At 36.7% G+C, this 26,552-nt stretch overlaps 1 protein-coding gene across 1 annotated transcript; it reads left to right on the top strand.

Moving 5' to 3' along the window:
- Window positions 1-942: 942 nt before the first annotated feature.
- LOC149212217 (translocon-associated protein subunit alpha-like) lies at window positions 943-21,594 on the top strand. Its single transcript, XM_089391776.1, has 8 exons — window positions 943-1,287; window positions 10,532-10,696; window positions 10,819-10,869; window positions 11,164-11,252; window positions 18,955-19,032; window positions 19,279-19,482; window positions 20,965-21,033; window positions 21,169-21,594. The coding sequence occupies exons 1-8, from the start codon at window positions 1,239-1,241 to the stop codon at window positions 21,235-21,237; spliced, it is 774 nt and encodes a 257-aa protein (XP_089247902.1). The 5' UTR covers window positions 943-1,238; the 3' UTR covers window positions 21,238-21,594.
- The last annotated feature ends 4,958 nt before the right edge of the window (window positions 21,595-26,552 follow it).

The raw sequence follows: 26,552 nt of genomic DNA, 5'->3' as shown, positions 1-26,552 counted from the left end.
GTATGACTCTTAGATCGACTTTTGTGTAGTGATTTGATGAACTCTACAAAAGTGTACACACTCTACCCTCTTTGAATTTAAACATATTACCTCTTACAAGAAAGTACATGTGCCTAACCATTAAGGCCACTCAACTATACAACGAGATTAATAAAACTAATAATAACCATTATAAATAATAAATAAATACCATATTTTAATACTTTAATGTATTAAATATTTACTTTAAAATTTAAAATTAATTTTATATTCTAAATTTTGATAAATAAGATAGTTAATTAAATTACGGCTAAATCTTTAACTTTTTATTATAAAACGTGGGTTCAATTCTCCTGGACTGCTGGAGGAGTACGAGTCCATTGAACATGCAACCCCACCCTTTAGATTGGTGCACCTATAGATTTAAAAAAAGAAGAAAACAAACCGCACATCACAACATTAAAAACACATTACGCACTTCATAGAACAAAAACATTAAATACTTTGTGCCTCTTATGTCGACTTTTGTGCAGTGATTTGATGAACTCTACAAAAGTGTGCATACTCTACCTTCTTTTGAATTTAAACATATTACTTCTTACAAGAAAGTACATGTGCTTAACCATTAAAGCCACTCAAACTATATAACGAAATCAATAAAACTAATAATAACTATTATAAATATAAATAAATACCATATTTTTAATACTTTAATATATTAAATATATACTTAAAATTTAAAATTTTATAAATAAAATAGTTAATTAAATTACAGTTAAATCTTTAACTTTCTATTATAAAACGTGCGTTCAATTCTCCTTGACTACCCGAGAAGTACGAGTCCATCGAACATGCAACCCCACCCCTTAAATTAGCGCACCCGTAAATTAAAAAAAAAAAAAAACAAACCGCACATCACACCATTAAAAACACATTACGCACCTCATAGAACAAAAGCATTAATTACTTTGTGCCCAATCAACCAGCATGCTCAACAAAACCCTAGATTTTCACCACCCACATGTGACCACAGCGTGAACATCTAGGGCTGCGCCCGCTAGTTTAGGGTCTGCCCTACACCTACACATACCCAATCCAGCCGTGGCACACATAACCAACACAGTTGACCAGTGGCGTCTGATGACAAAGTCCGCATAAGCTTCGATTTCAGCCTCTCTATAAAAGCCTCCAAGCTTAAGCCTAGACGAACCATTTTATATACCTAGGTAGCAAGAAGTTTTTACGAGCAAATCTCAGCCATGGCGATCTCTCGATTTCTCGCGTTTTTACTGCTCTCACTGCTTTTAGGTAAGCTTATGCTATTGGTTGTCGTTAATAACATTTTTAAATATTCCATTTGTTGCAAAAATGAGATGTCAATTTGCTGTCTGATAAAAACCCTGACATAAATCATACAGCACATCTGAAATCAGTTCATCGTGGTTGAAATTGGCCTTTATATTCTTAAAAATCTGCAGTTGAATCGCTCAGTAGTCCAGATCTGTTATAGGAGTTTTGTGGGGGAATTTCTATTAGGGAATTAATTGTAAAATTGCAACAGAATCGCAATTTAGGGCTTGAGGAGTTGTTGAAACCTAAATCCCAGGAAGCGACTTCTGTCCATGATCCCATCAAAGCTTCATATTTGTCGATTTCGTAGGTCGGCATGTCCTCTCATTACTTTTTCCCAGTTTAGTCTGTGGTGTGTCAATTCTATGCAATGATATTATAATATTCAAATGTGTGAATTTTCTATGGATTTTGGGTTCTGAAAATTTGATGTAAAAGTAATAGAGTAGTTTAGCAAGAACTTTCCATTTTCTTCAAGAACATTTCGGCGGTAGTGCTGGTGAAAAGACTTACTTTAGTTTCAATCGCTGCATCCGTGGGCTGTCAAGGTAACTCTCGGATTTAGTTTTTCCACCCGAGCCAGCCTGTTGGGATTTGAACCCGGGACATCCTTATAAGCAGGCCTTAAACTTTGTCACCAGACCATAGGGCGGAGGGCAAGTTGTTTAGCACGAATCTTACCTTACTGCCTTTTTCTTTCTCTCTGAAAACGTTTTTGTGCAGCTATGCTACCCTTTCTAACTGATACATTTCTCCTGATGCCTACATACTGTGCACGAACAGGACAGGAGAGTAAAAGCTTACTGGGAAGAAATAATTTCTGAACGTGTGTTGATAACTTTATAGAGGGAATTAATATTTAGTATAAACAATCTGAAGGAATACTTAGATAATATAGATTTCTGTAGTTTTTGCGTAGGCTATTTCACATTCAAACTAGAGATTTTGAATTTCTAACCTTCTGGTTTGGAAACAATAATTTGGATAATTTCTTTTTTTTAATTTTGTGCATGTAAAAGTATTCAAAGGGGGTCTAATTATCGATAATATGTTTTGGCAAAACTGGTGATATCTAGAAATATTTTCTGATGGAATGGGAACCATTTTTTGTTCCTGTTAACTATCTGGTACTAAAATGTTTCTAGTTGCATTTTCAATGGAAATTCAAGAACTGCTGAGAGACCTGAAGTGGTATCCAGTCGTGTTTAGGGGATTTCGGTGCTTTTCACAGTGAACATTAAATAGGTTGGCAGGGTTTTCCCCAGAGTTTTTAGCGGTCTGTCCCTCAAGTATGCTTTTCATTTCCTATTCATGTTCTTTCTACATTCTATGTTTTTTCTAGAAGTATCCCCAGTTTCTGGTCGACAGTGTATCCTGACTATCCCTTATTTTGAAACCTGTTTCTGGCTATACGTTGTTTCCTGTTTTTGGCACATATTGAGACATTTCATCCCAAACATTCTAAAATATTGTGTCAGTGGCAACAAGAACTTTATTTTTTGTTGGTTGTTCAGAGCATGGTCACAAAATACTTACGAAGTTCAAAAATTCTTTATTTTACACGTTTTATTGCTTCCATTTTAATATGGTGTGGTTACTGGTAGTACATGGAGTAAGCATTAAATATGAGGAGGCAAACCAACTCGTATTTCCTAACTATCTGAATTTTACTGAGGTTTTAATCTTGAATTTTCCTTCCTGTTGTTAATCTTTTGCATGAAGTTATTTAAGTTTTTTGCTCTTAAGGTCTTACCCTTATGGAGTAAGCATTAAATACGAGGAGGCAAACCAACTCGTATTTCCTAAATATCTGAGTTTTACCGAGGTTTTAATCTTGAATTTTCCTTCATGTTGTTAATCTTTTTCATGAAGTTATTTAAGTTCTTTGCTCTTAAGTTCTTACCTATATATCTTCTCGATGTGCTCAATGTTCAGAGTACATACAAATAAAACTGGATTCTTTTATTGGAAAATAGTCCTGTTGATCCTCTATTTTTCCAGAAAATGGTTTTCAAGGCTGAAGAATGATACTGTATTCTTTATATTCTATAGCCTAAATAAGTTTTGGTGGGATTTGATGAGAGTTTAAAGCTCACTTTTGGAAGTTATTTGCAATAAGGTCAATCAATATGATAAGATTATAAGAAAGTGAAAGAAACATGAAAACCATTTTTTGATGTTTGTCAAGCTATGATGAATGAGTTCTATTCATCTCGTTTACTACTAGATTAGAGGGAAGTTTTACTATTCTCCGCAGGGATCTTGATTCTTTAAATATTTTGATTAGAGGTGCTAGGTCTTATACATTAGACAGACATGTTTTCTCTTTGGATGCTTACCACAGGGCTTGTCTGCTACAGTTCCATGGGTTTTCTCCTGTCCTCGCCTTGGTGATGAGGGGTGGATGTGTCTTGCCAACAATGAGCCAGGTGCCATTAATGTGTAAGACTTTGCTCTCTGGCCTGCATCACCACCTTTCCTTGTCACATTGATACGAGGAGTTCTAGGCGAATTAGAGCACATGAAAGTCATTCATCTTCTTAGCAGTGCATTAGCAGTTTTTACTGTTCCAGTGGAGATTCTCTGGCCTTCTTTGTTAGGAGTGATCACCCTCAGCCTTCTTCATAGGGGGATTGCTTACATGTTTATAGGTTTACTTCCATCCAGATGGATGCTTCTTTGTCACCACTCTCCTCACTTGCTAGGGTTTTGCTCTGGGATAGCCTTCTTGCAGGCCTAGGTTTGATATGCTGTTCTGTTTATGGTTCACTGGTTTCTCATTACACTTCAATTTATATATTTCTTATAGTGGGGGACCCTGCGCATGGGCTTGTCATAACTGATGTAGTCTCTACTTCTTCAGTTTGTTTCATTTCAAAATATATCTTAGAGGGAGGAGTTAGCTGGACCTACTGCATGATCATTGCTTCTCTAATTCAAGATGGGGGTGAGCTTATTAAGAAAACCTGAGGATTCCTTCAACATTTTCTTTTTTGTTATCATTGGACTAAGTTTTCGCGTAGGTCATGTTCCTTATGCATTTTGTAGTGTGTGATGGTTATATTATACACTGTTTTTGCGAAGTTTTCCAAAAAGGGACTAATTAGTGTGAAAGGATAATTGACATATACTCTGCATGCTTCCAATCCACGAGGTCTGGTGTAAATAAAAAGTATCAAAGAACTCTATAAAATAACCTCGAACAATTTTGATGGAATCCCTAATTCACAGAAGGAAAATTATGTATAGAAGATGGTTAAAATGTGTAGAGGATGCCTTTTTCCCTTTGCTAATCCTTGTTTTTGTGTTTTTGGTGTTCTGATCATCTTGGAAGTAACTTAGGTCCTAGGAGAAGATTGGTTCCAATTGCATATCTTTGCCCCTTAAAGTCGTCTGGTCTCCTCACGTTGCCTATTTTGGTTGCAGATTGTTATTTGTAGCCAAGTGTTTGTTCTAATTTGGGAGTTGGTTCTTTTGGGAAGGTGTGAATATCCAAGGGATACTGCAGGGAACAGTGCTAATCAAATCTATAAAGTCCATGTTACAACAATTTGATATGTGGGATGTTTTCCTAATACATCTGGAGACTCTCGTCTTAAATTTCAGTGGGGATGTCAAGGTATGTTGTGGTTAGGACATAGGGGACCCTGCCTCAAATGTATAAATATTAAAAATATATTAATGTCTAAAGTTTTAAACTATAAAAATTAATCATTAATAACACATACTTGATCATACATGAATGGTGATACATACCAATTGTTGTTCAGTGTAGAATCTGATGAAAACATGCTGGAAATTCTCTGCTGTTATGAGATTTCATTGACCAAAAAACAACCCAGAAACAACAAAATGATGGCCTAGCTCTAGAAATTTAGAAAATGATCATTATTATCTATTCTGTATTTGTTTGGGCTTTATACATTATAGAAGGGTTGATAGGACCAAGTAGAAAAGGGCAATAAACTTGTAATTATATTGCAGTGCTTTTTAGAAAATATTTTATTCTGAAAAAAGTGTGCCACAGGTGGGCACTTTTGCATGCCCCTTAAGGGCACAGGGTTCCTCTCTGCATACGAAAATGCAGGGGACATGAATTTCTGGTACCTGAAATACCTGATGAACTGGGTACTTATGGCTGAACTTGCTATGTACCTGGTGTACCCTGTATGGAGTTCCCTTGTGAAATGAGTACCACCCAAGGGTTGGGTACTTGTACCCGTGTTACCCTGATTAATTACAAAGAAATAAAAAAAATCAAATATGTAAAAGCCTGCAAAAACGAAATTGTTAAGTAGACAGATTACGAAATATGTGAAATTGGGGTGTACATCACACTGTGTCGGAGGTCCTTGAAAATACTGCATGGCCTTCCTAGTTGGAGGGTGAAAATTACCTTGCGAAATACGATTTTCTGCACTGCTCTCAGCATCGCCTAGCATTTAATTGGGTTCACCTGTACTATATTTCTTTTATCCTCCTTCATAGGAACTGTGCATTGGGGCTGCTTAATTTTGCAAAATATAAAAACTGCTATGTAGTTATCCTTGCTTTATTATTATTGTATATCTTCTTTGGAACTTCACAAAACATTCTTTCAGCTGAAATTTATTGGTTGGGGCATTTCTGCCTGGCCTCACCAGATTCAACTTGGGATTAAGTGCATAAGTGACCATATGAAGAGGGATCTTCATGCACCTTTTCTCTATCAACTTTTGGAGTTTGTTAAAAGTCTCTAAAGATACTATTTAGCATTTTTCCAATCATGGTATAGATTGCCCCATGTATCTCCCCAAGATTAGGAGAATCTTAATTTGTATATCTTATCATCTCCATTGTTTGAGATCCAAGAGAATCAATGTATTTGCCATGGATTTTACTTCATTGCATTTTTCTTTTAGATTCTCCCAATCTAGAAATTTAATGGGTAATTCGTAATAATAGTAGATTGCAAGGTCTCCTGTACCTCAATGATGAACATGCAAAGAATGAATAAGGTGGTGTATGTTTATCAGTTGGCTTCAAACATTCTGTAGTAGGCATTTGACAAATTGCTAGAGGCATGGGGTTACAAGTGACCATTTGGACCTCTCTTGCAAGTAAAACAATATTGGCCATTGGGGAAATTTGTTAAAATGTATTTGAGTACAATATTTAGTGCATGCACACAACATGGAGTTTTAAATATATGCTTGTACCTATTTTGAATCGTTTGCCCAACAACTTGACAAATCAATGTTGCATTTGTGATAACTTTTACAACATCCTCCTCAGTTCTACAAACAACATCTCATGTTGGAAATATTAGTCATCCACTTTTCACTATAAGCAATTGCATTTAAAATGTAGGGCCCTTCTAAGAGCTCACAGTGGTACTTATTAGGGATCCTAGCTTTATATTTGCCCAACCATCCATAAGAATAGAACACCTTGTCCTTACATAGGTTTATTTAAGCTCTTGCATCAATTATTGCATCTTTCATACCCCTTGTCTAACATTGTCATTTGTAACTTTTATATAACTAGGGGGTATATCTCCCTCTAATAACCCACTGCAAGGCTAAATTTGAACTCTAAAGGCAATATGATTTTGAATTCATATGCACAAACAAATAGTAAGGGAATCTCAAATGAGCTATTTCCTTGGGACTACACCTACCTGCAATAGGAAAGTGTTGTAGAATGTTGCTTGTTTACACTAACAGATGCTTTTTGACGGGTCCTTCGATCAAAAGTATGCATGGATTTACCTGTTTGATCTCCTTTTCCGACCTACTCTATTTTTTGGAAATCGTTAGGTGAAGTGAACTATACATTTTATCTACTCCTTAAGTTGTCAAAGAAGATGAATTGGGTGGGAGGTCACTCCTATAGAAGCGTTTAACCTATCAAAACTTTTGAATGGATAGTAATACTAATGTCAATTTGAGGCTCCATTGGGAGGTTATCTCCATGTGGATACCGTATCGCGGGCTTTCAAAAATTCTTTGAAGCGGCTTTTCATTGTCTTCCCCTCTGGCTCAGTTCATTCAACAAACTTATTTTAATCAACATCACTATTCCCCACTTGCTTGAGGGAATGGTTGTTTCATTTGGCATGATTTGTCCATGTGAGTGAAAATAGCTATATCTTTCACCCATTGACTACTCGCCTAGCGAATTTGTACTAATTGATGATCATTCTTCAGCCTAGTATTTTCCCATCTACTGGGTTGACACACTTGCATTATTATAACAGAGATGAATTTTGAACTTCAGTTCATTCCAATCCGAATGGCAAAGAGGGGGACTAAAAGGGTGGGGCGGGAGTAGCAATTTGGTAGAAAGATAGATGGATACAAAGCACAGATCTTGAATCAACTTTAGTAAAGTAAGGTAAGATCTCGAATAGGGACAGAAGAGAAGCCACACCCATATTTTTTGAAGAGAAATTGAAAATAAAAGAGAGATCTAATTCTCTATCTATTTTTAGATGTAATTACTTTTGAGCATTCCATGTTCCCTTCCATTTAGGCAGGTAAGGAGCTAGCAGTTGAAAATATTTCCTTCTGTGTTGGTTATAGTAGCTGTTAAGATCTCTCCCTTTAGATAAGCAATTCCAAGGTTTCTGTGAATCTTTTAATAATGTTGTGAGTTATAACCATTCCTTCAATCCAGATGTCCAATAACAAGAAAGAAATAGGGGTTCTATCTGTGTTTCTCTTAGGATTTGTGGGGTCAAGAAAGAGTAAATACAGTGAATGAAAGAGTGGTTTTTTCTTTTTATGCTAACCTTGCCTATTGCCAGTAAATAGGCTTGTCCTTCTTTCTTCTTTCTGGATGGGAAAATAAATTAGGGAATAATAAAGGAAGGTAGGTGCCTTATTCAGTCATCACTAAAGCCTAAACCTCTCTTGGTAAATTGGCTTTTATTTACTCCCCTCTAACCTTTTTAAGTCCCTTAAAGGAGAGTGCTTGTGGTGTCTCCCTCTTTACAATTTGTTAGGCTTTCTTATTTTTCAGGCTAGCTTATAGGAAAAGCACTCTCTTTCTCCTATTGACTAGCTTGCCTAGTTGGTTGGTGGGGAAAAGGGACATAAGTACTCTGCTTTTCCTTTTAGGTTGGTGGGTGTATCTCTAGCTTGGTGTTATTTGGCTTGTCTAGATCATGCCTCAAAGATGATTCTCAACCTTTCTTTGATTGCTAGAAGGACACCCTTTCATAAAAATCTGACCTGCTAGCTTACATGAAAGGTTTGTTAAGAGAGAGCTCCTTCTTGTTCCAAACTGTGGATTGCCTATTAACAAGACACCTTCTTGACTTGGCTAGAAAGGAAAGTAGGTAGGCTTGAGCCTTTTCGTTGGAGCACATGGGCTATGCTATGGTGGGGTAGGCAAAGGATGTAGCATAAGTATGTGTGGCATGCATGCTATATCAGTAAGAGATATAGTTATCGGGGCATGTCTGCCTTTCGGTTGAAACCATAATGTGTATCCAAACAAGCTAGAAAGGAAGAGAGAGTCTTTCCCTCACTACCTTAAATAAGAGAGATGGTTACCTTTACCACTAAACTTTCCATTTAGGACATGAGCCAAGGACAAGTTCTATCTTACTTGCTTGTTTCATTGACCAAACTTGTATTTATTTTTGGGAGCCTTCTCTTTTCCTTTGACAATTTCTCTATGTTATAGAAAAAGTGACTAAGAATTATTCCCTGAAATAAGATCGAGTAACGGGTTCAAAGAAAGAAAGACAATTAACGGGCAGGCTTACAATACATTATTACCTTTTTTTGTCTACCCTCAATTCAATACAGGCCTCAAAGAGCTATCTGAAAGGTTATTCTTTATATATACCATCCCCTATGCTCTATTATATTATATCCTTTTGGCCTCTCAAACATTTGCACCTGGTCTTGGCTCCACATTTTCACTTGGTATAGTATATCCCCTTCTTTAGGTGGTATGTATCATATTACTCTTCTATACAGACATTAGCCTTTTCCTACTAGCCATTAATTCATAGTGTTTCTACGACAACCCCCAGGAAAATAAGTGCTTTTGTCATTGGTGAAATTCTTCCTCTACTAACCCACTATTAGGCTAATTTGAACTCGAAAAGCATTATAATTTTGAATTCATATACACAAATAACAAGGGAAATCACCATGCATATTTTGAATTCATACATTACCCATTGAATTCAGGGCACCACACTGCATATTGCTAACTTAAAGCATTAGTTATCTGTAAATGAAGGTAAATCCACCAAACCTATTTGCTAAGGAGAAATTCACTGTTTTAGGATGCTTCCAAGGCCTTGGCATTTTGGCAGATACCTATACCAATCATCAAAGGGCAGCTTGCATGGGATAGCCATTTTTAATGCAATATCCCATTCACTGATTCTCAACGATTGACATATATTCACAATACAAGATATAGTATGCAATTTCATCCCAATATATGTTCACTTGACATTGCTGCCACAGGTGAGATTCAAATTACTGTTTTTAAGCTCCCACTCCAGTTTTTGAATCTCCATTTTTGGATGTTCAAAATGTCTGAAGGATGTGTGATGTACTTGGGAAAGGTATTGATTGTTTGCTCCTCTTAGCTATCACATCGCGTAAGAACCTGGATTGTTGTCTTGTATTAGGATTGTGGCTTATAAGGCTGCTGAAAGGATTTTCAATTGTTATTATACACTTCTGAATAAGCTGGGAAAGTTGTATTTAGTCAGAGATATTGCTCCATCCAGAGAAGACTTTAGGCTATTTACTAGGAGGCATGTTAGTGAAGAATCAATCATTTCGTCTGCACAATTGCAGTAACTCCAGTACTAACCTTTTATTTTTGATATTTGTCAGGAGAATTTGTTTGCTGTTTTAATAGCTGAATTGTTTGAATCCACTCTGCTGCTCTGCTCTGTGTTTGTTTTCCTTGGGGTTTTATTTTGTCGGGACTAATATTGATAGGTCTGTAACTTTTAGACTTATAGTCAATGTTTGTGCAAAACAGGAGAATGATCAGCCAATTAAGGCCACCTTTCTCTTTATGACAGATTATTGTCATTAAGTGGCAGATAAATCATTTGCTTATTTTCCTTTATTCAATGTATTGCACAGATATATTTGATGTTAGGCCATGATATCTGTAGTCAAGAAATCTTGTGCATTCCATCCAAGCTGACTCATCTGTGTTTCAACTTTCATTGCAACAGTTGGCGTATGTCATGTGGCATCTTCTGCTGATGTTGTGGATGCCCAAGATGAGGGAGGGGAGCTCGGAATTGTTGGAGATGGTGTCCAAGATTTTGGGGATGCAGTCCTTGGAACAGCACCTGGAATAGATACAGTTTGTTTTTTCCCAAAAAACTCTGACAAAGGTAAAGAATATAAATTGAATGTTCTACAATCTGATGATTATTGATTGTGATTGAGAGCAAAAAGTTGGCGCATTAGAGCAAGGCAATGTTGTGAGATTCTAACAACCAGTTATTGGATGCAGCGGTTCCAGCGGGAGAGGAAACAGAATTACTTGTTGGAATAAATAATGACGGTAAGCTTGTCTCACATATGATGACTACTTCTGTTTTAAAAATTGAGTTTCTTGAAGGACTAAAATTTTCTCTGCTCTGTGCTTTCTCTTAGTTTTGATTTGATCTCTGTATGGTACTGGCAACTGTTGCTACCATTCCTTCTTTAGTTATATCTGTTGATATTGAAGAAAGTAGCTTTGCTATTGTGTTTGGAATGCTGGACATACTGACACCTTCTGAGCTAGTCTTGTTGAGTTTTCTTTATCAGTTGACATCTTCAAAGAGTTAATGAATTAATCATTTTAAAAATGCAGGTGAGGCTTCTTTGAAGGTGCTTTCCATAAAAGCTAGTCTTCACTTACCATTTGATCACAGGCTATTTGTGCAGAACCTCACGTTACAGGTAAATGCTTTGGTTTCTAGGCTATTTATTTCAGCCTGACATCTTACTAGGGCCTAGTCTAATACCATGTCCTTCCTCTATATAATTTATGTCACAATGATCAACAAACATTTCTTGCTTGCCAGTTCACCAAATTGCTTTTATTGTAAAGCATCAAAGGATATTCTTATATCAATGTGGTCTATCATTGGATATATTTTAATACTAAGGATATTCTTGTATGATATATCAATGTGGTCTATCATTGGATATATTTTAATACTTGAGAAAGCTTTGAATCTGGTTAGTGGCTCTTTGACATTAGTATTTTATTTTCATTAAACCATTTTGCACGATCAAAATCAAAGGAAGATCATAGAAAAAAAAGTTAATGGCCAACAAATTTAGGGGTTATTTTAAACAGGCTAATGTCTAGATTAAATTAACATTAAATTAAAGTGAAATTGACAAAGGCCTAGAAATAGACTAAAAAATACGGTAATACCTTGGGTGCGAGTTCTAGGAGAGCTCCTTCAAATGTCTAGGTTGTAGTCGATTTTAGTCAACTTTACATCAATGAAATATAATAACAATATCTCTTAGATGAATAAAATCTGATTATGATCTTATTGGAGTTTATCCAAAGATTGCTACTCTTTGCTCCTGAAATTGACGAATGTCTTCAACACAAGTTTACATAAAGCTATTGCACAATTGTCTTGATTTCCTAATTAATGGTAATTTCTTATTATATTGTACTTTTCCCAAGGAAAACCTTGCAGGGAAACCCATTGACACTTCCCTGCATTTTGCAGATGATAAATAGTGTAAGCCCATCAGTCCTGATTATGGCATCCCACCCTGTGGAGAATTGACTGAAGGCACACAACAGAGGCAACTAATCTATGGAATGGACCCCAAGACCTGTTCCATGAAGCTCAAAGCACTTGAGTTAGCCTACTGGGCAATTTTTTTATATTGTATGATTATGAATACTGTTACACCTCTTTCCAGCAGCAATCCCTATAGCGAATTTTCTCATCAGGACTAGCATACTATCAGCCATTACCAAAGCTTCCTTTATATCAAGGAGAAGTTTCAAAGATTCATTTTCAGCCATTTTGGCAAAGCAGAAATATGGAGGATGTGATGACCCCAGTTCTACATTCTTGGGGCAGCCTGTAGCAGCTTGAAATTCACCACATCTGCAGTTGTTGTAAGAATCAGTTTCTTAAGATATTCTGGGCGCATTGAAATGAATTCCAAGCACTGTTGGACTCCCCTGGGTAGGGCAATTATACAATCAGCTGTAAATAAGTGCACATTGGCTAAAGATTTCAAGGTTTTCATCTCCAGATGTTGATATTCCTCTCCTGATGCAATACAATGATAAAAATCAACTATCTATAGCACTTTGCATGTATGTCAACATGTAGGGCAAACCTGTGTGACCTGGAGATGTGGCTCTAGGAGTGCCAAATTCAGGTCAGATGGATTCTATGTATAAGAAAGAACTGAAAGACAACAATGTTAATAATGACAACAATTAAAAGATTTTGTAAATGTAATTTAGCTCAGGAAGCGTTGTTTTACTGTTCAGGAAGTTGCGTAACAATAGGCATAGATCCCACTTTATATCATTAGTTGATCAGGTCATTGATGTCTTTGGTCAACACTAGACCAGATATCTGTTTCGCAATCAACATGTTGAGCTAGTTTATGATGAGGCTCAGGAGGGTGCATTGGGTTGCTGTGAAACATGTGTTATAGTACCTACAGGGCACAATGGATTATGGATTGGTCTATATCCAGAGGGATGCAGTCAGGTTGACAGGTTGTACAAATTCAGATTGGGCAAGCAGTGCTGCTGACATGAAGGGTACATCTGGATGCTGTTTCATGTTGGGTTCGACAGTGGTGTTGTGGTTCAACAAAAACAAAGATCAGTGCACTGAGTTCTACAGAGGCTGAGTACATTGCAGCTAGTTAGGCTAGTTGCAAGGCCATTTGGCTTAGCGAGATGTTGTATGGCTTATTTGGTTAGCGGCTTATTTTCTAGTTAACAACAGTCAACACAACTTGATAACTAGTTCTTCCTAAAATTTAGGAGGCTAACTCCACTTGTTCTTTTAGTTTCCAAACTAACACATTAGTTAACTGCCTTGAACCAGGCTTGAAACCTTTGCAAGACTGTTGATTTCTGTTGACCTCTACCAATCTATGCACAAGTTTCTCTTGCACCCTCTTCCTCTCACTAGCTCCACACAGAAACTCGTGCTACCTATTGCTTTGTCTTACCAACTCGTGCTCACCAAAACAATGACTAAGCTTGTGTCTTTGCCTTACCAACTCGTGCTCACCAAAACAATGACTAAGCTTGTGTCTTTGTTCCTCCTTTTAAAGACAACTCAAATGGTTAAAATTATTGAGTTCTATTTTTGGAAAGTCGAATTGGTGCTTTTCTAGTTAACAACGGTTAACACAACTGGTTAAATAGTTCCTCCTAAAATTTAGGAGGCTAACTACACTTGTTCTTTCAATTTCCAAACTAACTCAGTCTAGAAAATCAAGAACTTGACTTTCAATTTCAACACATCAATTAACTACCTCATGCACTTCTAATTTTTAGGGAAACTCCTAAATTTTATGAACTTGACCATGCACAAAAAGGAACTTGACTTTAACTCCTTGAATTAAGGCGCAAATCAAGGAATCACTTTTCTCACTAATTTCAACACTCCCTCTTACGAGAAAGTTGTTCCTGGAAAAACCTTGTCCACTTGGATCTGTCTTCAACTCTACCAAGTTCTTTGCTACTGCAACTGTTCTTTCTGAACTAGAAGACTTCCTTGCTTTCTTCTATGGAACCTGCTTTAAAGACCCATTCTTTCCCACCATGCTCTGCGAGTGCATAACTTTAGTCATAAGTGTCATGTACCTTGTTTATCTTTGTGGCGACTTCTTGATGTTGGGAGACTCAAATCTGTTATGATCTCCCCTAACCAAAATCCTCTTCCCACTTGGCTCGAAATGTCCTTGTAGTGGAAGTCTCTGAATGAGTGGCTGCCTCCACTTGCCTTGGGCTATGGTCTTCATCATCATCATCTTGCTGGTCAACCCAAATGCCAACTAGCCTAGACTGAAACTTAGATACTGGTCAAGGCTCTTTGTGCACTACCTACCTTGCTGCTCAAGGTTGCACCTATCTCTACTTGCAACTTGTAGTGATTCTTCACCCACACACCTATCTTCTTCTTACAACCAGAAGTTACGTGTTGGAGTACACTTTACCTTTGTTGAAGATGACATCATATCCCTTGTCCTCAAGGGTAGCTATTGAAACAAGATTTTGCCTCAATCTTGGAACATAAAGAACATCTCTGAGATGAAGGGAATTATTTGATTCCGTCTAAAAGTTAACTATACCAACTCCTCTAGCTGCATACTAACCATCATCTCCTAGCTCAATCTGAACCTGCACGTCCTTCTCTTTCAGGGGGTTGAAACTCTTCTTGTTCCTGGTCACGTTGAAGGAAGCTCTTGAATCAATATAACACATAGTGCTGTCTGTTGAGCTTTCCAAGCAAGCTATCAACGAGAAATCCTTCTCGATGGGTAGAAAAGTCATCTATCTCTGCTGGTGCAACAACATGATCCTTCTCGACCCCCTTCTTCTTACCAGGACACTTAGAAGCATAGTGCCCAAACTCATGGCAACAAAAGCACTTGATCTTGCTTAGATCCTTCTTCTTTCCCTTCTAACTAGACTCGGCCTCTCCTTGGCCCTTCATGCCCTTGGCCTTGCCACTTTTGCCTACCAGGGCACAATCCTGTTCGTCCTTTGTCATAATTGATCTCCCTATTATGGTTCTGCTTCGGATCTCTTCTTGTTTGAAGTTAGTCCAAAACTTTTCCCAATTTGGAAAGTTCTCTCCCACTAACAACACCCTGGAACCCTTTCCACAACTTGTGAAGTCCAAATAAGGAAAAACTCACAATATCATGATCAGATACAACTATGCCCACTTTGTTCATCTCGTACCTGAGTGAAGCTTGTCAAATATGGGACGATGGGCTCATCCTTGCTCATCTAGATACTCCTCAACTTCTCCTTAAGAGCAAGCTTCCTGGTATCACTGGTACTCTGATACAACAACTTCAAGGTTGTAGCTACTATATGATCTTTGACTGCTATAATGATCCTCTTTGCCTTGATATCATTCTTATTATGTTGGGCCAATTACTGGGGGTCTTGAGGTGGTGCTATTGCCAGCTTGATGTACTCTCCCACCCCATTATCTTCCAGCACTATCGTGATCCTCCCTTTCCAAGCTATGAAGTTTGATGCACCCTCTAGACAGTGATATGCTCTCAACCCTTGGTAAGCCATACTGCTTCCCCTAAGTGTTCTCTAAAACCTGTCCACTAACAACCTTGTAATCCTTCACAAGAAGCTGTACTTGGGGCTCAAATAATTTTGCCTCTCTTAATAGTCTTGTAGTCCTTCACGAGAACTGAACTTAGGGCTTCTTTTGGCACCCCTCTAAAAGTCTTCCAACCCGTACACGAGCTGCCCACTTTTGTTCAAACAGGACTTCTACCAACTTAGCTTCAACATTTTACTTGAAAGGAGGAATATCATACCTGAAGGATAAACTTCTTCCTCAATTTTTCTAGACCTGTGCTTGTAGAAGTGTAAGCAAACTTTGGCACTGGTTAGAGCTGTTGTAGCAGCTGCTACAACCCTCCTCTCAGCCTTCTATTGCCTTCAACACCTGCGTTGAGCCTTCTTCTAGTGCCCTTTCCACCTGTGCTGTGCCTTTCTTGTGCCTGGGTTCTACTTGGCCCCTGTAGTGGCTTCTTTTGAGGCCTTACGACCCTCCCTAATCTCTGTTACAGGAGCTATTACGGCCCTCCCCTTCTCCAAGAGACACGAAGCTATTATGGTCTGTTCTGAAGAGAATATGCCCACTAATCATGCACAGAAAACCGTCCATACTTCAACCTTGTCACACAGCCACCACCTGCCCAATCTTGGCTGCCCTGAAACACAAGAAGAAATACTATCTCGACCTCCTTTCATGTCAGACCAGCCCCTAAGGGACTCGACTGCCACAAACTACTTTTTCCTTGTGTGATGCACTTGTGATGATCTTAAATCCATTCCAAGTGCTCCGATATCATGTATAATTTCCATGAAATTCTGAGATGCTGATAAGAACAATCTAAAAAACACTTTTTTCTTACAAACACAAAATTTATCTACTCAATTTGCAGCAGAATTAGGAACAGAAATAAAAGAGTCACAGAATTCAAGACAATTTCTTTAACTAGGCAACCCAACTGGGAAAAGTTAAAACCCTCTGCTTGATGAGAATTTTATTGATAGAAACAACTGAACAATTGATCTCCTATGAATACAACTGTTTAATCTGAAAACAACCTAGTATTCTTGCCTAATATTCAACCTTATGGCCCTAGTATGGATATGCAATTGATGAATTGACTCGGGATGTTTCAGAGTGGTTTCAACCTCATTGGATTTCATATGGAGAAAGTAGAATTTTGGATCTCTCTCAAAATCCAGCAGACTTATCAGGTTTTCAGGATTGGGGGGAATGCAATGTTTCCATTGGATTTTGTCATGACTAGGACATGTGACTCGTATTTAATCAAGAGCACCAAGCCCTGTATGCACCCATCACTCAAACAAATCTTGACTTGACCTGCTACATTTTTTCTATCTTATGTTAATTGCTTACCGATCACTCAAACAAAATCTTGACTTGACCTGCTACATTTTTTCCATCTTATGTTAATTGCTTAGAGGGTGATATTAATGACAAAGATCCCAAGGTAGGCAATGATTTTGATGATATGTAGCTATTTGTTGTAGCATGATTGTTTGGGATGCTAGAGGCCATCTAGAGCCTATTTGTTGATGTATTTTTGGTTCAGAGATGGATTTCACTCGATGCTCTTCTGGTTATGTGCACCCTTACATGTATATAAATGAGAACTTGTAACTTGTGGACGTGGTTGATGAAGAGTATAACTTCTAGATGATTGATGTTACACGGTTTAAAACTTTAATCCATTTTTTATGCTTTTTATATCTAATCCATCATTCTACATGCTTTTGTTGTCATATATGCATCAAAATATATAAAAATATATATTATATAAAAATTCACTCCCGATTCGCTCCCTCCCTGGGAGCTTTTGAAAATGTCACTCCCTGCTCTTGCTTCTGCTCCCACTCTACGCTTCTGTTCCCACTCCCAAGTAACCTTGCTTTGAACTATGGGCTTGTGCCTTTTTATATTAGCTTTTATTTGGAATATATAGGCCTATGCCTTTCCTTATTAATAGCTATGGCATACCATGATTACAGGCCATGTTTGAGATTGTATGGGATGAATACTTTGATTTTATCTGTTCCCAACTTATTTGGATTGGTCACTCAACTTGTTTTGAGATCTTGACAGTCAATCTAATTTCACTTGGGAAGTCGGATGGATTTTATTGTCTTAGTCTGCTTTCTAAAGTTATCTTAAGGTATTGTATGAGGGGATATCTCCCAGTGGCATACACATTGGACCAAAGTTGATCGCCACCAAATTGGGAGGTTATTGAACAACTGGCCAGATCTAGATTCATCCTTGTTCCCTCTCAAATGTTTGAGATGCTTTCTATATGCTTTTGAAAATAAGGGAGAGCCCTTCACTTTACAGTGCTCGTGTTGCTAGCAAATTTAGAAGTGTCACTCCCGTCCAAACCATCTTACCATGGCTATAACTTTGATGAGAATCTTCCCGTTATTGTTTCCCTTAACAGCTGTAATGATCTATTTTGCATAGGGGACTCATCCTTAGTTTTTGATATTTATGATCCTCAGTACTCAACTATTTACCCATTCAGCAAGTGCTCCAATTTGCCTTGAAATCCTTCTAATGAGAATCTTCCAGTTTTTGTATCCCTCAACAGCTATAATGGTCTATCTAGTTGCACCTTGTATTTTGATATCTATGATCTTCAGGACTCCCAGATCTATATCGGATCTGAAAATCTTCCAGTAACTCCTGAAATTTCTCAATGCCTTTTGTGCTCAAGAGAAGTAGCTGTGTAAACTGATTATATGCACTGTTGGACAGAAGTCAACATGTGTAGCTGCTAATACTTTTATTCAAATGTTGAATTTAGGTACTGATGATATTGGTTTTACAATCCAGTAAAATAACTTGTCTCTACTTTTTCAACCACATAGTGCTAGAGCTTGTCCAGTAGTTCATTTGAATAGATGTGAAATTTAAAACTGCACTTCTTAGAAAGCGTTAGCATCCAACAGTTGCATATAAGATATTACAATTAATATGCTGGTTGTCCTTTGAACGTGTAGAGTGACACACGATGTAGATGTAGAGAAGTCTCTCTCCCTGAACGCCTAGACTCTACACCAAGTTTTTTACTAGATTGGTGAATCAAGAAATTGACTTACTTGGGACTCCCGATTATCAGGTTCTGTTTGCATTGATCTGCTTGTGTGTCTTTCATTGTCTGCGGCAGGCCATTGTTTTCTGTTGATGATTTTGGAGCCTTCACCTCACTATTTTGTTTTCATGTGTTTTGGATGTTGATATCATTTGTGGTGAGAAACAATGAACAAATTGCTTCCATTTTAATGTTGGATTATATCAGCTAATCTTTTGGATTCCATTTGCAGGAATTTATCAATGCCACCGTGCCTCCTTCAGCACAAGCAACCTTTCCATATTCCTTTACAGTCAGCAAATTCTTGCAGGTTGGAGTTGATCACTTGAATTCCCCAGTGCCCAGGCTTTAGTTTTTTTTCTTTTCTTTTTTAATCCAATTTAGAACTGGATTATTTTGCTCCATTACGAGTTGAGGTGTGGATTTCAACATCAATGATTTTGTAGAAAACAATTAGGCTGTGGGAAAGTATTCTTGTTTAATGTTTCTCCTTTAAGTTATTGGTCTATATGTTTCTGTTTTAGATAAATTCATGTTTTGTTAATGTGCATTACAGCCAGGCTCATTTGACCTCGCTGGTAGCATCTTGTACGAGGTAGATGAACAGATATTTCAGACTGTATTTTACAATAGTACTGTTGAAGTTGTTGAGGCCAGTGGCATTCTCAGCATAGAAACAGTTTTTCTGATTACTCTCGGACTTGCTCTGCTCTGTCTTTTCGGGATATGGGCTTATGGACAAGTACAACGCTTTTCTAAGGTAAATTTAGGATCTTTATTTTTTGGATTATCATCATTGATTCTATTACCATTGATTATTAGAAACAGCCGTAACCTTGTATTGTATGAGATATAAAAAATTCTGATAGTAATTTTATACATGTCAATCAACCAATGTAAGCAGAGCTTTTCTTGGTGTTCGTGTTTTTGACCTTCCCCATTGACATAGATCTGGATTTTTATGGAACTGGGTTATTATGGTTTTCTGGCATATTTTATGGTACTAGGTTATTATATGGTTAATTTTACACATGTCAATCAACCAATGTAAGCAGAGCTTTTCTTGGTGTTCGTGTTTTTGACCTGTTTTTGACCTCCCCCATTGACACATTGGGATTTTTATGGAATTTTATGGAATTGGGTTATTATATGGTTTTCTGGCATATTTTATGGTACTAGGTCATTATATGGTTTTATGGCTTATTTGTACTAGGTTATATTATGGATTTCCCAAAGGTCAACCTTAGTTTCTGTGTTATGTTTAAGTTATCAAGGAATATGCTTTTTGGCAGTAGAAGAGACAAAGCTTCTGAGTTTTCCTTCTCTTGCTATTGAATACAGTTATTGATTTCTTTTGTAATTTGAAGCAATATCAATTTGACTTTGCCTTTCCATCCTTGTCATATTGTTACTGTAATTCCCATTCTCTAATAACATAATTTCTGATGGGTACAGTTTTTGATGCTATACTTGCTGTCAATATAATACTCATTTTAGATGGGCTCCCTAGACCTACTAAAAACAGAAATAGGGATAAGATAAGGTAGGACAGACAGTTTTCAGACTTCACTCCAGCCATCTAGCCATTTGAAACTTGTAATTTCACCATTGATGAATCTAAAATTTAGACCAATGGTCTACATGTCTATTTAATATATTTATTATAGCAATTGGGTAGAATTTTCCCCCGGCAATAATGAAAATTGTACAGGCTTTTGTTACTTTATGAATACAGTTATGCCTTTGCTTCAATTTAATCAACAATCAAAACACTAAATACTTGTGCTAGTGCCCTCAATCGGTAGTCTGTCATTTTCTTTGCCATTTCAAAGTAGATAACTTGAATTGGGAACGAGAGAAAATTTGAATAAAAATAGTTAACTCGAACTTGGAAATATTAGGAAAATCTTTGAGATTTTTTCTTCCATAAAAATTTCGAATATAAAAAAAGTTGATATTTTTTGTTCCATCATTTAATCAACAATCAAAAAACTAACTACTTGTGCTAGTGCCCTCAATCGGTAGTTTGTCATTTCCTTTGCCATTTCAAAGTCACATAACTTGAATTGGGAATGAGAGAAAATTTGAATAAAAATAGTCAACTCGAACTTGAAAATATTAGGAAAATCTTTGTCTCATAAAAATTTCTAATATAAAAAATGTTGATATTTTTTCTTCCATCATGATTTTATTCTTATACATTTTATGAGACACAGGCTGAGAATTATGAATTTATGTGTAGAAAACAAAGAGGACAACAAAAGTAGAAGTTGGAACCGGAAATTCAGATATAACAAATGAGTGGCTGCAGGTAAGTATCTGTCTCTGAATGTGGGAGAAAAGATCGATGTAATCATTAGACAACTCGTCCCAATTGTTCTGGTATTGATATTCAAGCTGTGTGAAAATATGCGTCTTTTTACTATCACTCCTTTTCCTTTTGCAGGGAACTGCATTCATGCAGAAGCTTTCAAATGGTCAATCTCGATCAATGAAGTCAAAGAAAAAGAAATAAATAACAATAGTCTGGTTGCTGGTTCCTTGTGGAATTTATGGCAAGCTACTTGTTATTGGCTGCAGTGGTAAATATGAGCAGTTTTGTAGTCAACATGTAATGTAGACAATCAAGGTGAGGAGGTATAGATTTAGAGTTAGGTTAGTTGCGAATTGATGACCCGCTTCCCTCATTGTTCCATTGCAAATTTAAAAGGTGTGAGATTTTTAGGTTTCATATTTAATTTTCCTTAAAGCTAATAGTGCTAATTTGGCATCACTGTCTGAGTTGATGTTGTCAACGAAGTGTTTTGATTTTGTACTTGATTTCAATTTCATTTAGTTGGATTATAAGAATTATGATCCTTAATTTGATGAATTCAGTGGCATCATGGCCTTCCAAATGACTGGTTTCACCGAATTATTTACATGTTAGACAGTGTAGTGAAGGACAAGTGTTTGAGATGTTCACTTTTTTCTATGATCATTTAAAATAGGAAAAGATTAGATTGATTTATACTTGACTGAAAATATATTTGTCGAAGGAGAGCATTGTGTAAACCTAAAATAATACTGAAAGGATCACAAGACGTTGCAACCGCTAGATACATATACTTGCAACCAACCATTAAAATGTTAAAAGGGGGAAAGTTGTTGGGTTCACATTGAAACTAGATTACATGGAAACATTCATCTGTTTCGAACCCTCCTCACTAGGTGATATTTTCAGCTCTTGCTTCTGAGAAGTAGACATCAAGTGAAATGCCAGGTGTATAATTATCCGTCATTGTCTGATGCTCGTTGGTTATGTTCTGGCGGTGACTTAATTCTTTAAAGTACTAGCAGCACCTGCATGGATCAGATTCTTCGAAGCATATTGCCTGAGATAGCATTGCCTGAGAGATAGCATCATGTGCCATTGCTTGTAATGTCCAACCATTGTACATGTAAAATATTCCCCTTTCCAACAGTAAGTTCTTTGTTCACTTTATAGAACAATTGAGAATAAAGGTGTCTGTTTTCAAGCAAAAACCGCGAGTTCAGATGAGTGGAATACTGTAACACTTGATAGCCATGAGGATTATTCTAAGGAACAGTCATGCACTAAGACACTCTAATCTTGTGTATGAGAATCAGATATAGGATCCCTATTCTCACGGCTCATTTTAGAAGGGCTGATGTCCAGCATCATGTACAGAGAAAGGTAGATATAAGTTTTCTAAATATATAGTATCTTGCTCCGTCATTCATAATATTCATTTTATGTTTCTTGCCTTTGAAATCTCTATAAGAGTGCTTGGTCAAGTAGTTCTCTTTCCCAGAATCATTCTCAACGCAAATCAATTAATTTGTGTTTAGCTTGGGATGCCAGCAACAAATGTATTTCTTGAAGGAATGCCGTGCTTAACAATACTGCTTATAGTAGGTTCAGTCAATTTAATATATATATATATATATATATATATATATGACTTCTTAGATTTTAAAAATTAAAATTGATCAAAATTGTTATAAATAATATAATTTTTTAATAATTTTTAATATTTACAAAAATAATTTTAAATATTTTATAATTTCATCTTAAAAATTAATAATATTGACAAATGTTTCTTGAAAATATCATCAATATCATATTGCATCATTATGCTTTTGAATTTATTGGTTGATGTAATTTTATACCATCCAAAGTTATCAATGATAGGTGAAAGGGCAAGATAAAATACTATTTATTTTGATTGAAAAATTTATGCTTTTATGAAGGCCCTCTGTTTTCAATCAAAATATTCACGGGCATTGCAATATCCATGGGCATGGCCTGAATGTAAATTTATTGAGAGAATTCACTTGCTTATCTAATAGATGCTGATGCCAAACTTATGAAACAACATGAAACCGAAATTTTACCCCAAAAACTACTAAATTTTCATTTATGCTTGCTATTTAAAATCCACAAAAATTTCATTTATGCTTCTTGCTGTTTGAAATCTGCAAAAATTTCATTTATGCTTCTTGCTGTTTAAAATCTACAAAAAATTCATTTATGCTTCTTGCTGTTTAAAATCTACATTCCATGTGAAGGATAATATGAATTGCAATGAGACTGTTTCTTATTTTCTTTTATTAAATGACACCATTTCTTTTTTAACCTCATAATTGAAATCCAATTTTGCAGTATCCTGCGAAGTAAGATAGGAAAGATATGAAAATATGTAATGTTTGGCAAGAACAGATAGATTTGGGGAAATCATAGCAAATTAAATCTAAATTATGCGTAGAGTTTATTGTGAAGATGCTTGCAATCCTTATTCCCTGCATGTCTTGGGTATTTTAATTGTAGTTGTGTTATTTTTTGTTTTCAGTTTAGAATGATCCATTTTTTTTTTGCATGCAATAGAGATTGTTAGCTCTTGTTTTACATTAGTGAATTATAGTGGTGGAATTATAGATTTGATGGAATTTTGGATGGTTTAATTGATGAGGTTTACAATACCTTTATGACCATAGTGGTGGACTTATAGATTTGATGGAATTTTGGATAGTTTAATTGATGAGGATATTGGTGATGTATTTATGGATATATTGAGGATATAATACTTCTTCATACTAGTAGAAATGCTTATGGATCCCCTTTTGGTTTTGAGGATAGAGGCATTGCTCATGCATGTTGAGTTGTGAGGGATTGCCTTATCACTTTTGGCTATGATTGTCATTATGACCGTATATTTAGCCTATGTGCACTTTATTTGGAGTAAGTTATTTGTCATGTAAAATTAATTAATATTTGTAATGGCTAGTTAAACTAGGCATGTGCACTTTATTTGGAGTAAGTTATTTGTCATGTAAAATTAATTAATATTTGTAATGGCTAGTTAAATTAGGCAAAAGGGCATGATCACAGATCATGCCCATTCACCCCGAGGTAGTATAAAGCCAAGGGTCTGTCACAATTGTAAATCATCTATTTCATTAATAATATGTATCAATCAATTTTTTGTTAAACGCTTGCGTTTATTTTGGGTATTTTTGCACCATTTGGAATCAGAGCTTAGGTTTGATGGCTGGTGTCCTCGCTACATACGACCTCTCTAATGAGTTGTCCGCATTTCTGTTCTCTCCACCATAAGTCTGCTCGCTGTGTCATTCGACCCCCAACTTTCGCTGTTCTCTCATTCGAGCACCCACGTCCGTTGTTCTCTCCATCGTAACTCTGATGACCGCCAACTGAACCCAACCCCATATTGCTAATGCAGGTTGAGTTGTGAGGATTGCCTTATCACTTTTGGCTACGATTGTCATTGTAATTATTCTATAATGTTATATTTATCATATGTGCACTTTATTTGGAGTAAGTTATCTGTTGTATATTTGTAATGACTAGTTAAATTAGGCAAAAGGGCATGATCTGTCACTAAGAGGCTCTCGAGGCAATATAAAGCCAAGGATCTCTCACAATTGTAAATCACATTTCATTAATAATATGTATCAATCATTTTTCTGTTAAACGCTTGGGTTTATTTTGGGTTTTTCTGCACCATTTGGTATCGGAGCCCAAGTTCGATTGTTGTTGTCGACTCAGTTGTCCAGTGGTCCGTACATCCGTTGTTCTCTCCATCGTAATTTTGCTCGCTGTGTTATTCGACCCACCATGTCCGCTGTTCTTTCATTCGACCACCCACGTCCGCTGTTCTCTCCACCGTAACTCTGATGGCTGCCAACCGAACCCAACCCCTTTGCTCTCCTTGTTCTGCTGTTTTTACGCTGTCCACCACCACTGTCAACTGTCCCTATTCTCTCACTGTGGCTATTCCGGCTTCCTCTTGTAACCGCCATTTGAGTTGCACCATTGACCCTTTGTTTGTGCTTGTCTGTAAAAAAATTTAGGTGAATAAAAAAAATCACGATGGATAACTATACTCCGCCACATACCAGATCAATGGCTGCATCAATGTTGATGGAAAATTTCAATAAAAAATTGATAGAACTTGAGGCTAAGGTGACCGAACATGGCGACAGACCCAACAAATGGAATAAGGCATGACCCAACAAATGGAATAAAGAGTCTGCTCGAGGAGAACAAGAATGAATTTAAAAAGATCAGGTAGACCTTTCAATTAAGGTGGATCAAGCTATGGTGATGTTGGGTTGTATTTGTACCAGCTTGAAGATTACACTCGATCAAATACCCCAAAATAATAATGAAGCGACTCAACATCGCAATTCTCTAGATTCGTCAAAATCATCGGACGCAAATGAGAAACCTGAGTCGCCAGAGATATCTTCCATGCTTAATCAACGAAATAGAACACGAATTTTCAAAATAAGCAGCTCTCGAATCCATAGACCGATATGTCATTTTCAAATCAAAACCCCTTTTTCACTTCGTCATTAGTGACATATCAATGAAAAGCAAAAATCGAGCTACCCAAATTCGATGGTAACGAAAAATACGACGTTGATTGGATTAATAAAGCAGAGGAATATTAATATTTTGAGATTTATGATATTGACAATGATGACCAAAAGATCTGGCATGCTTCCATGAAAATGGAAGACAAAGCATACAATTGGTATATGTGGTGTAAAAAGACGACACTTGCTATCAGTTGGAGAAAATTTAAGGATGCGTTCTTTTAAATGTTTCAAGGTGTTGAGGAAGAAGAGTTCTTTTTAGCACTCACCAGATTGTGACAAAAAGGAGATATGGATGAATACACTTGAGAATGGGAGACTTTAGCAACACGAGTACTTGGATTATCAGAAACTTGTCTAATCCAATCATACATCTCTGGACTTAAAACCCATCTACGAGCAGAACTTGAGCTTCATGACATTACGTCGATAGAAGTAGTAAGACAAAAAGCAAAAGCTGCTGAAAAGAAATTTGAAAAAATGATGTGGTCAACGCTGAAAAAGCAATTTTGAAACGAAGATTTCCCCACTCTGCAAATATGGATAACATCTTCGTCAAGGAGAAAAATCTAACGTGGAAATGCAAAGGATGAAAGAGGACAAGTGCAAATGCTGTGGCGAAAAGTGGGACCCTAAACATAGGTGTGCTAAAAGAAAAGAGACCAAGAATCTGTATAATTGTGAAGCAACTAATGATTCAGACATTGATGAATCAGACATAGAAGAAATCAAAGATGCCCTAGAATTCTCTCCATTACTAGACGATGAAAGCGTCCTGCAAGTGTCACTATCTGTTATGATAGGTATATCACAAACCCAAACATTAAAATTAAAAGGACATATCAAGTAGAATAATATAATGGTTGTCATCGACATCAGTAGCAACCACAATATTTTGGACTCAACCATGGCGAAGAGACTCTAACA

The sequence above is a fragment of the Pinus tabuliformis genome, chromosome 1_1 (genome assembly GCF_031772625.1).
Source record: "Pinus tabuliformis cultivar Carrire ecotype Pingquan chromosome 1_1, CPIR1, whole genome shotgun sequence".
NCBI lineage: Eukaryota > Viridiplantae > Streptophyta > Pinopsida > Pinales > Pinaceae > Pinus > Pinus tabuliformis.
This window is presented reverse-complemented; position numbering and strand designations above follow the sequence as displayed.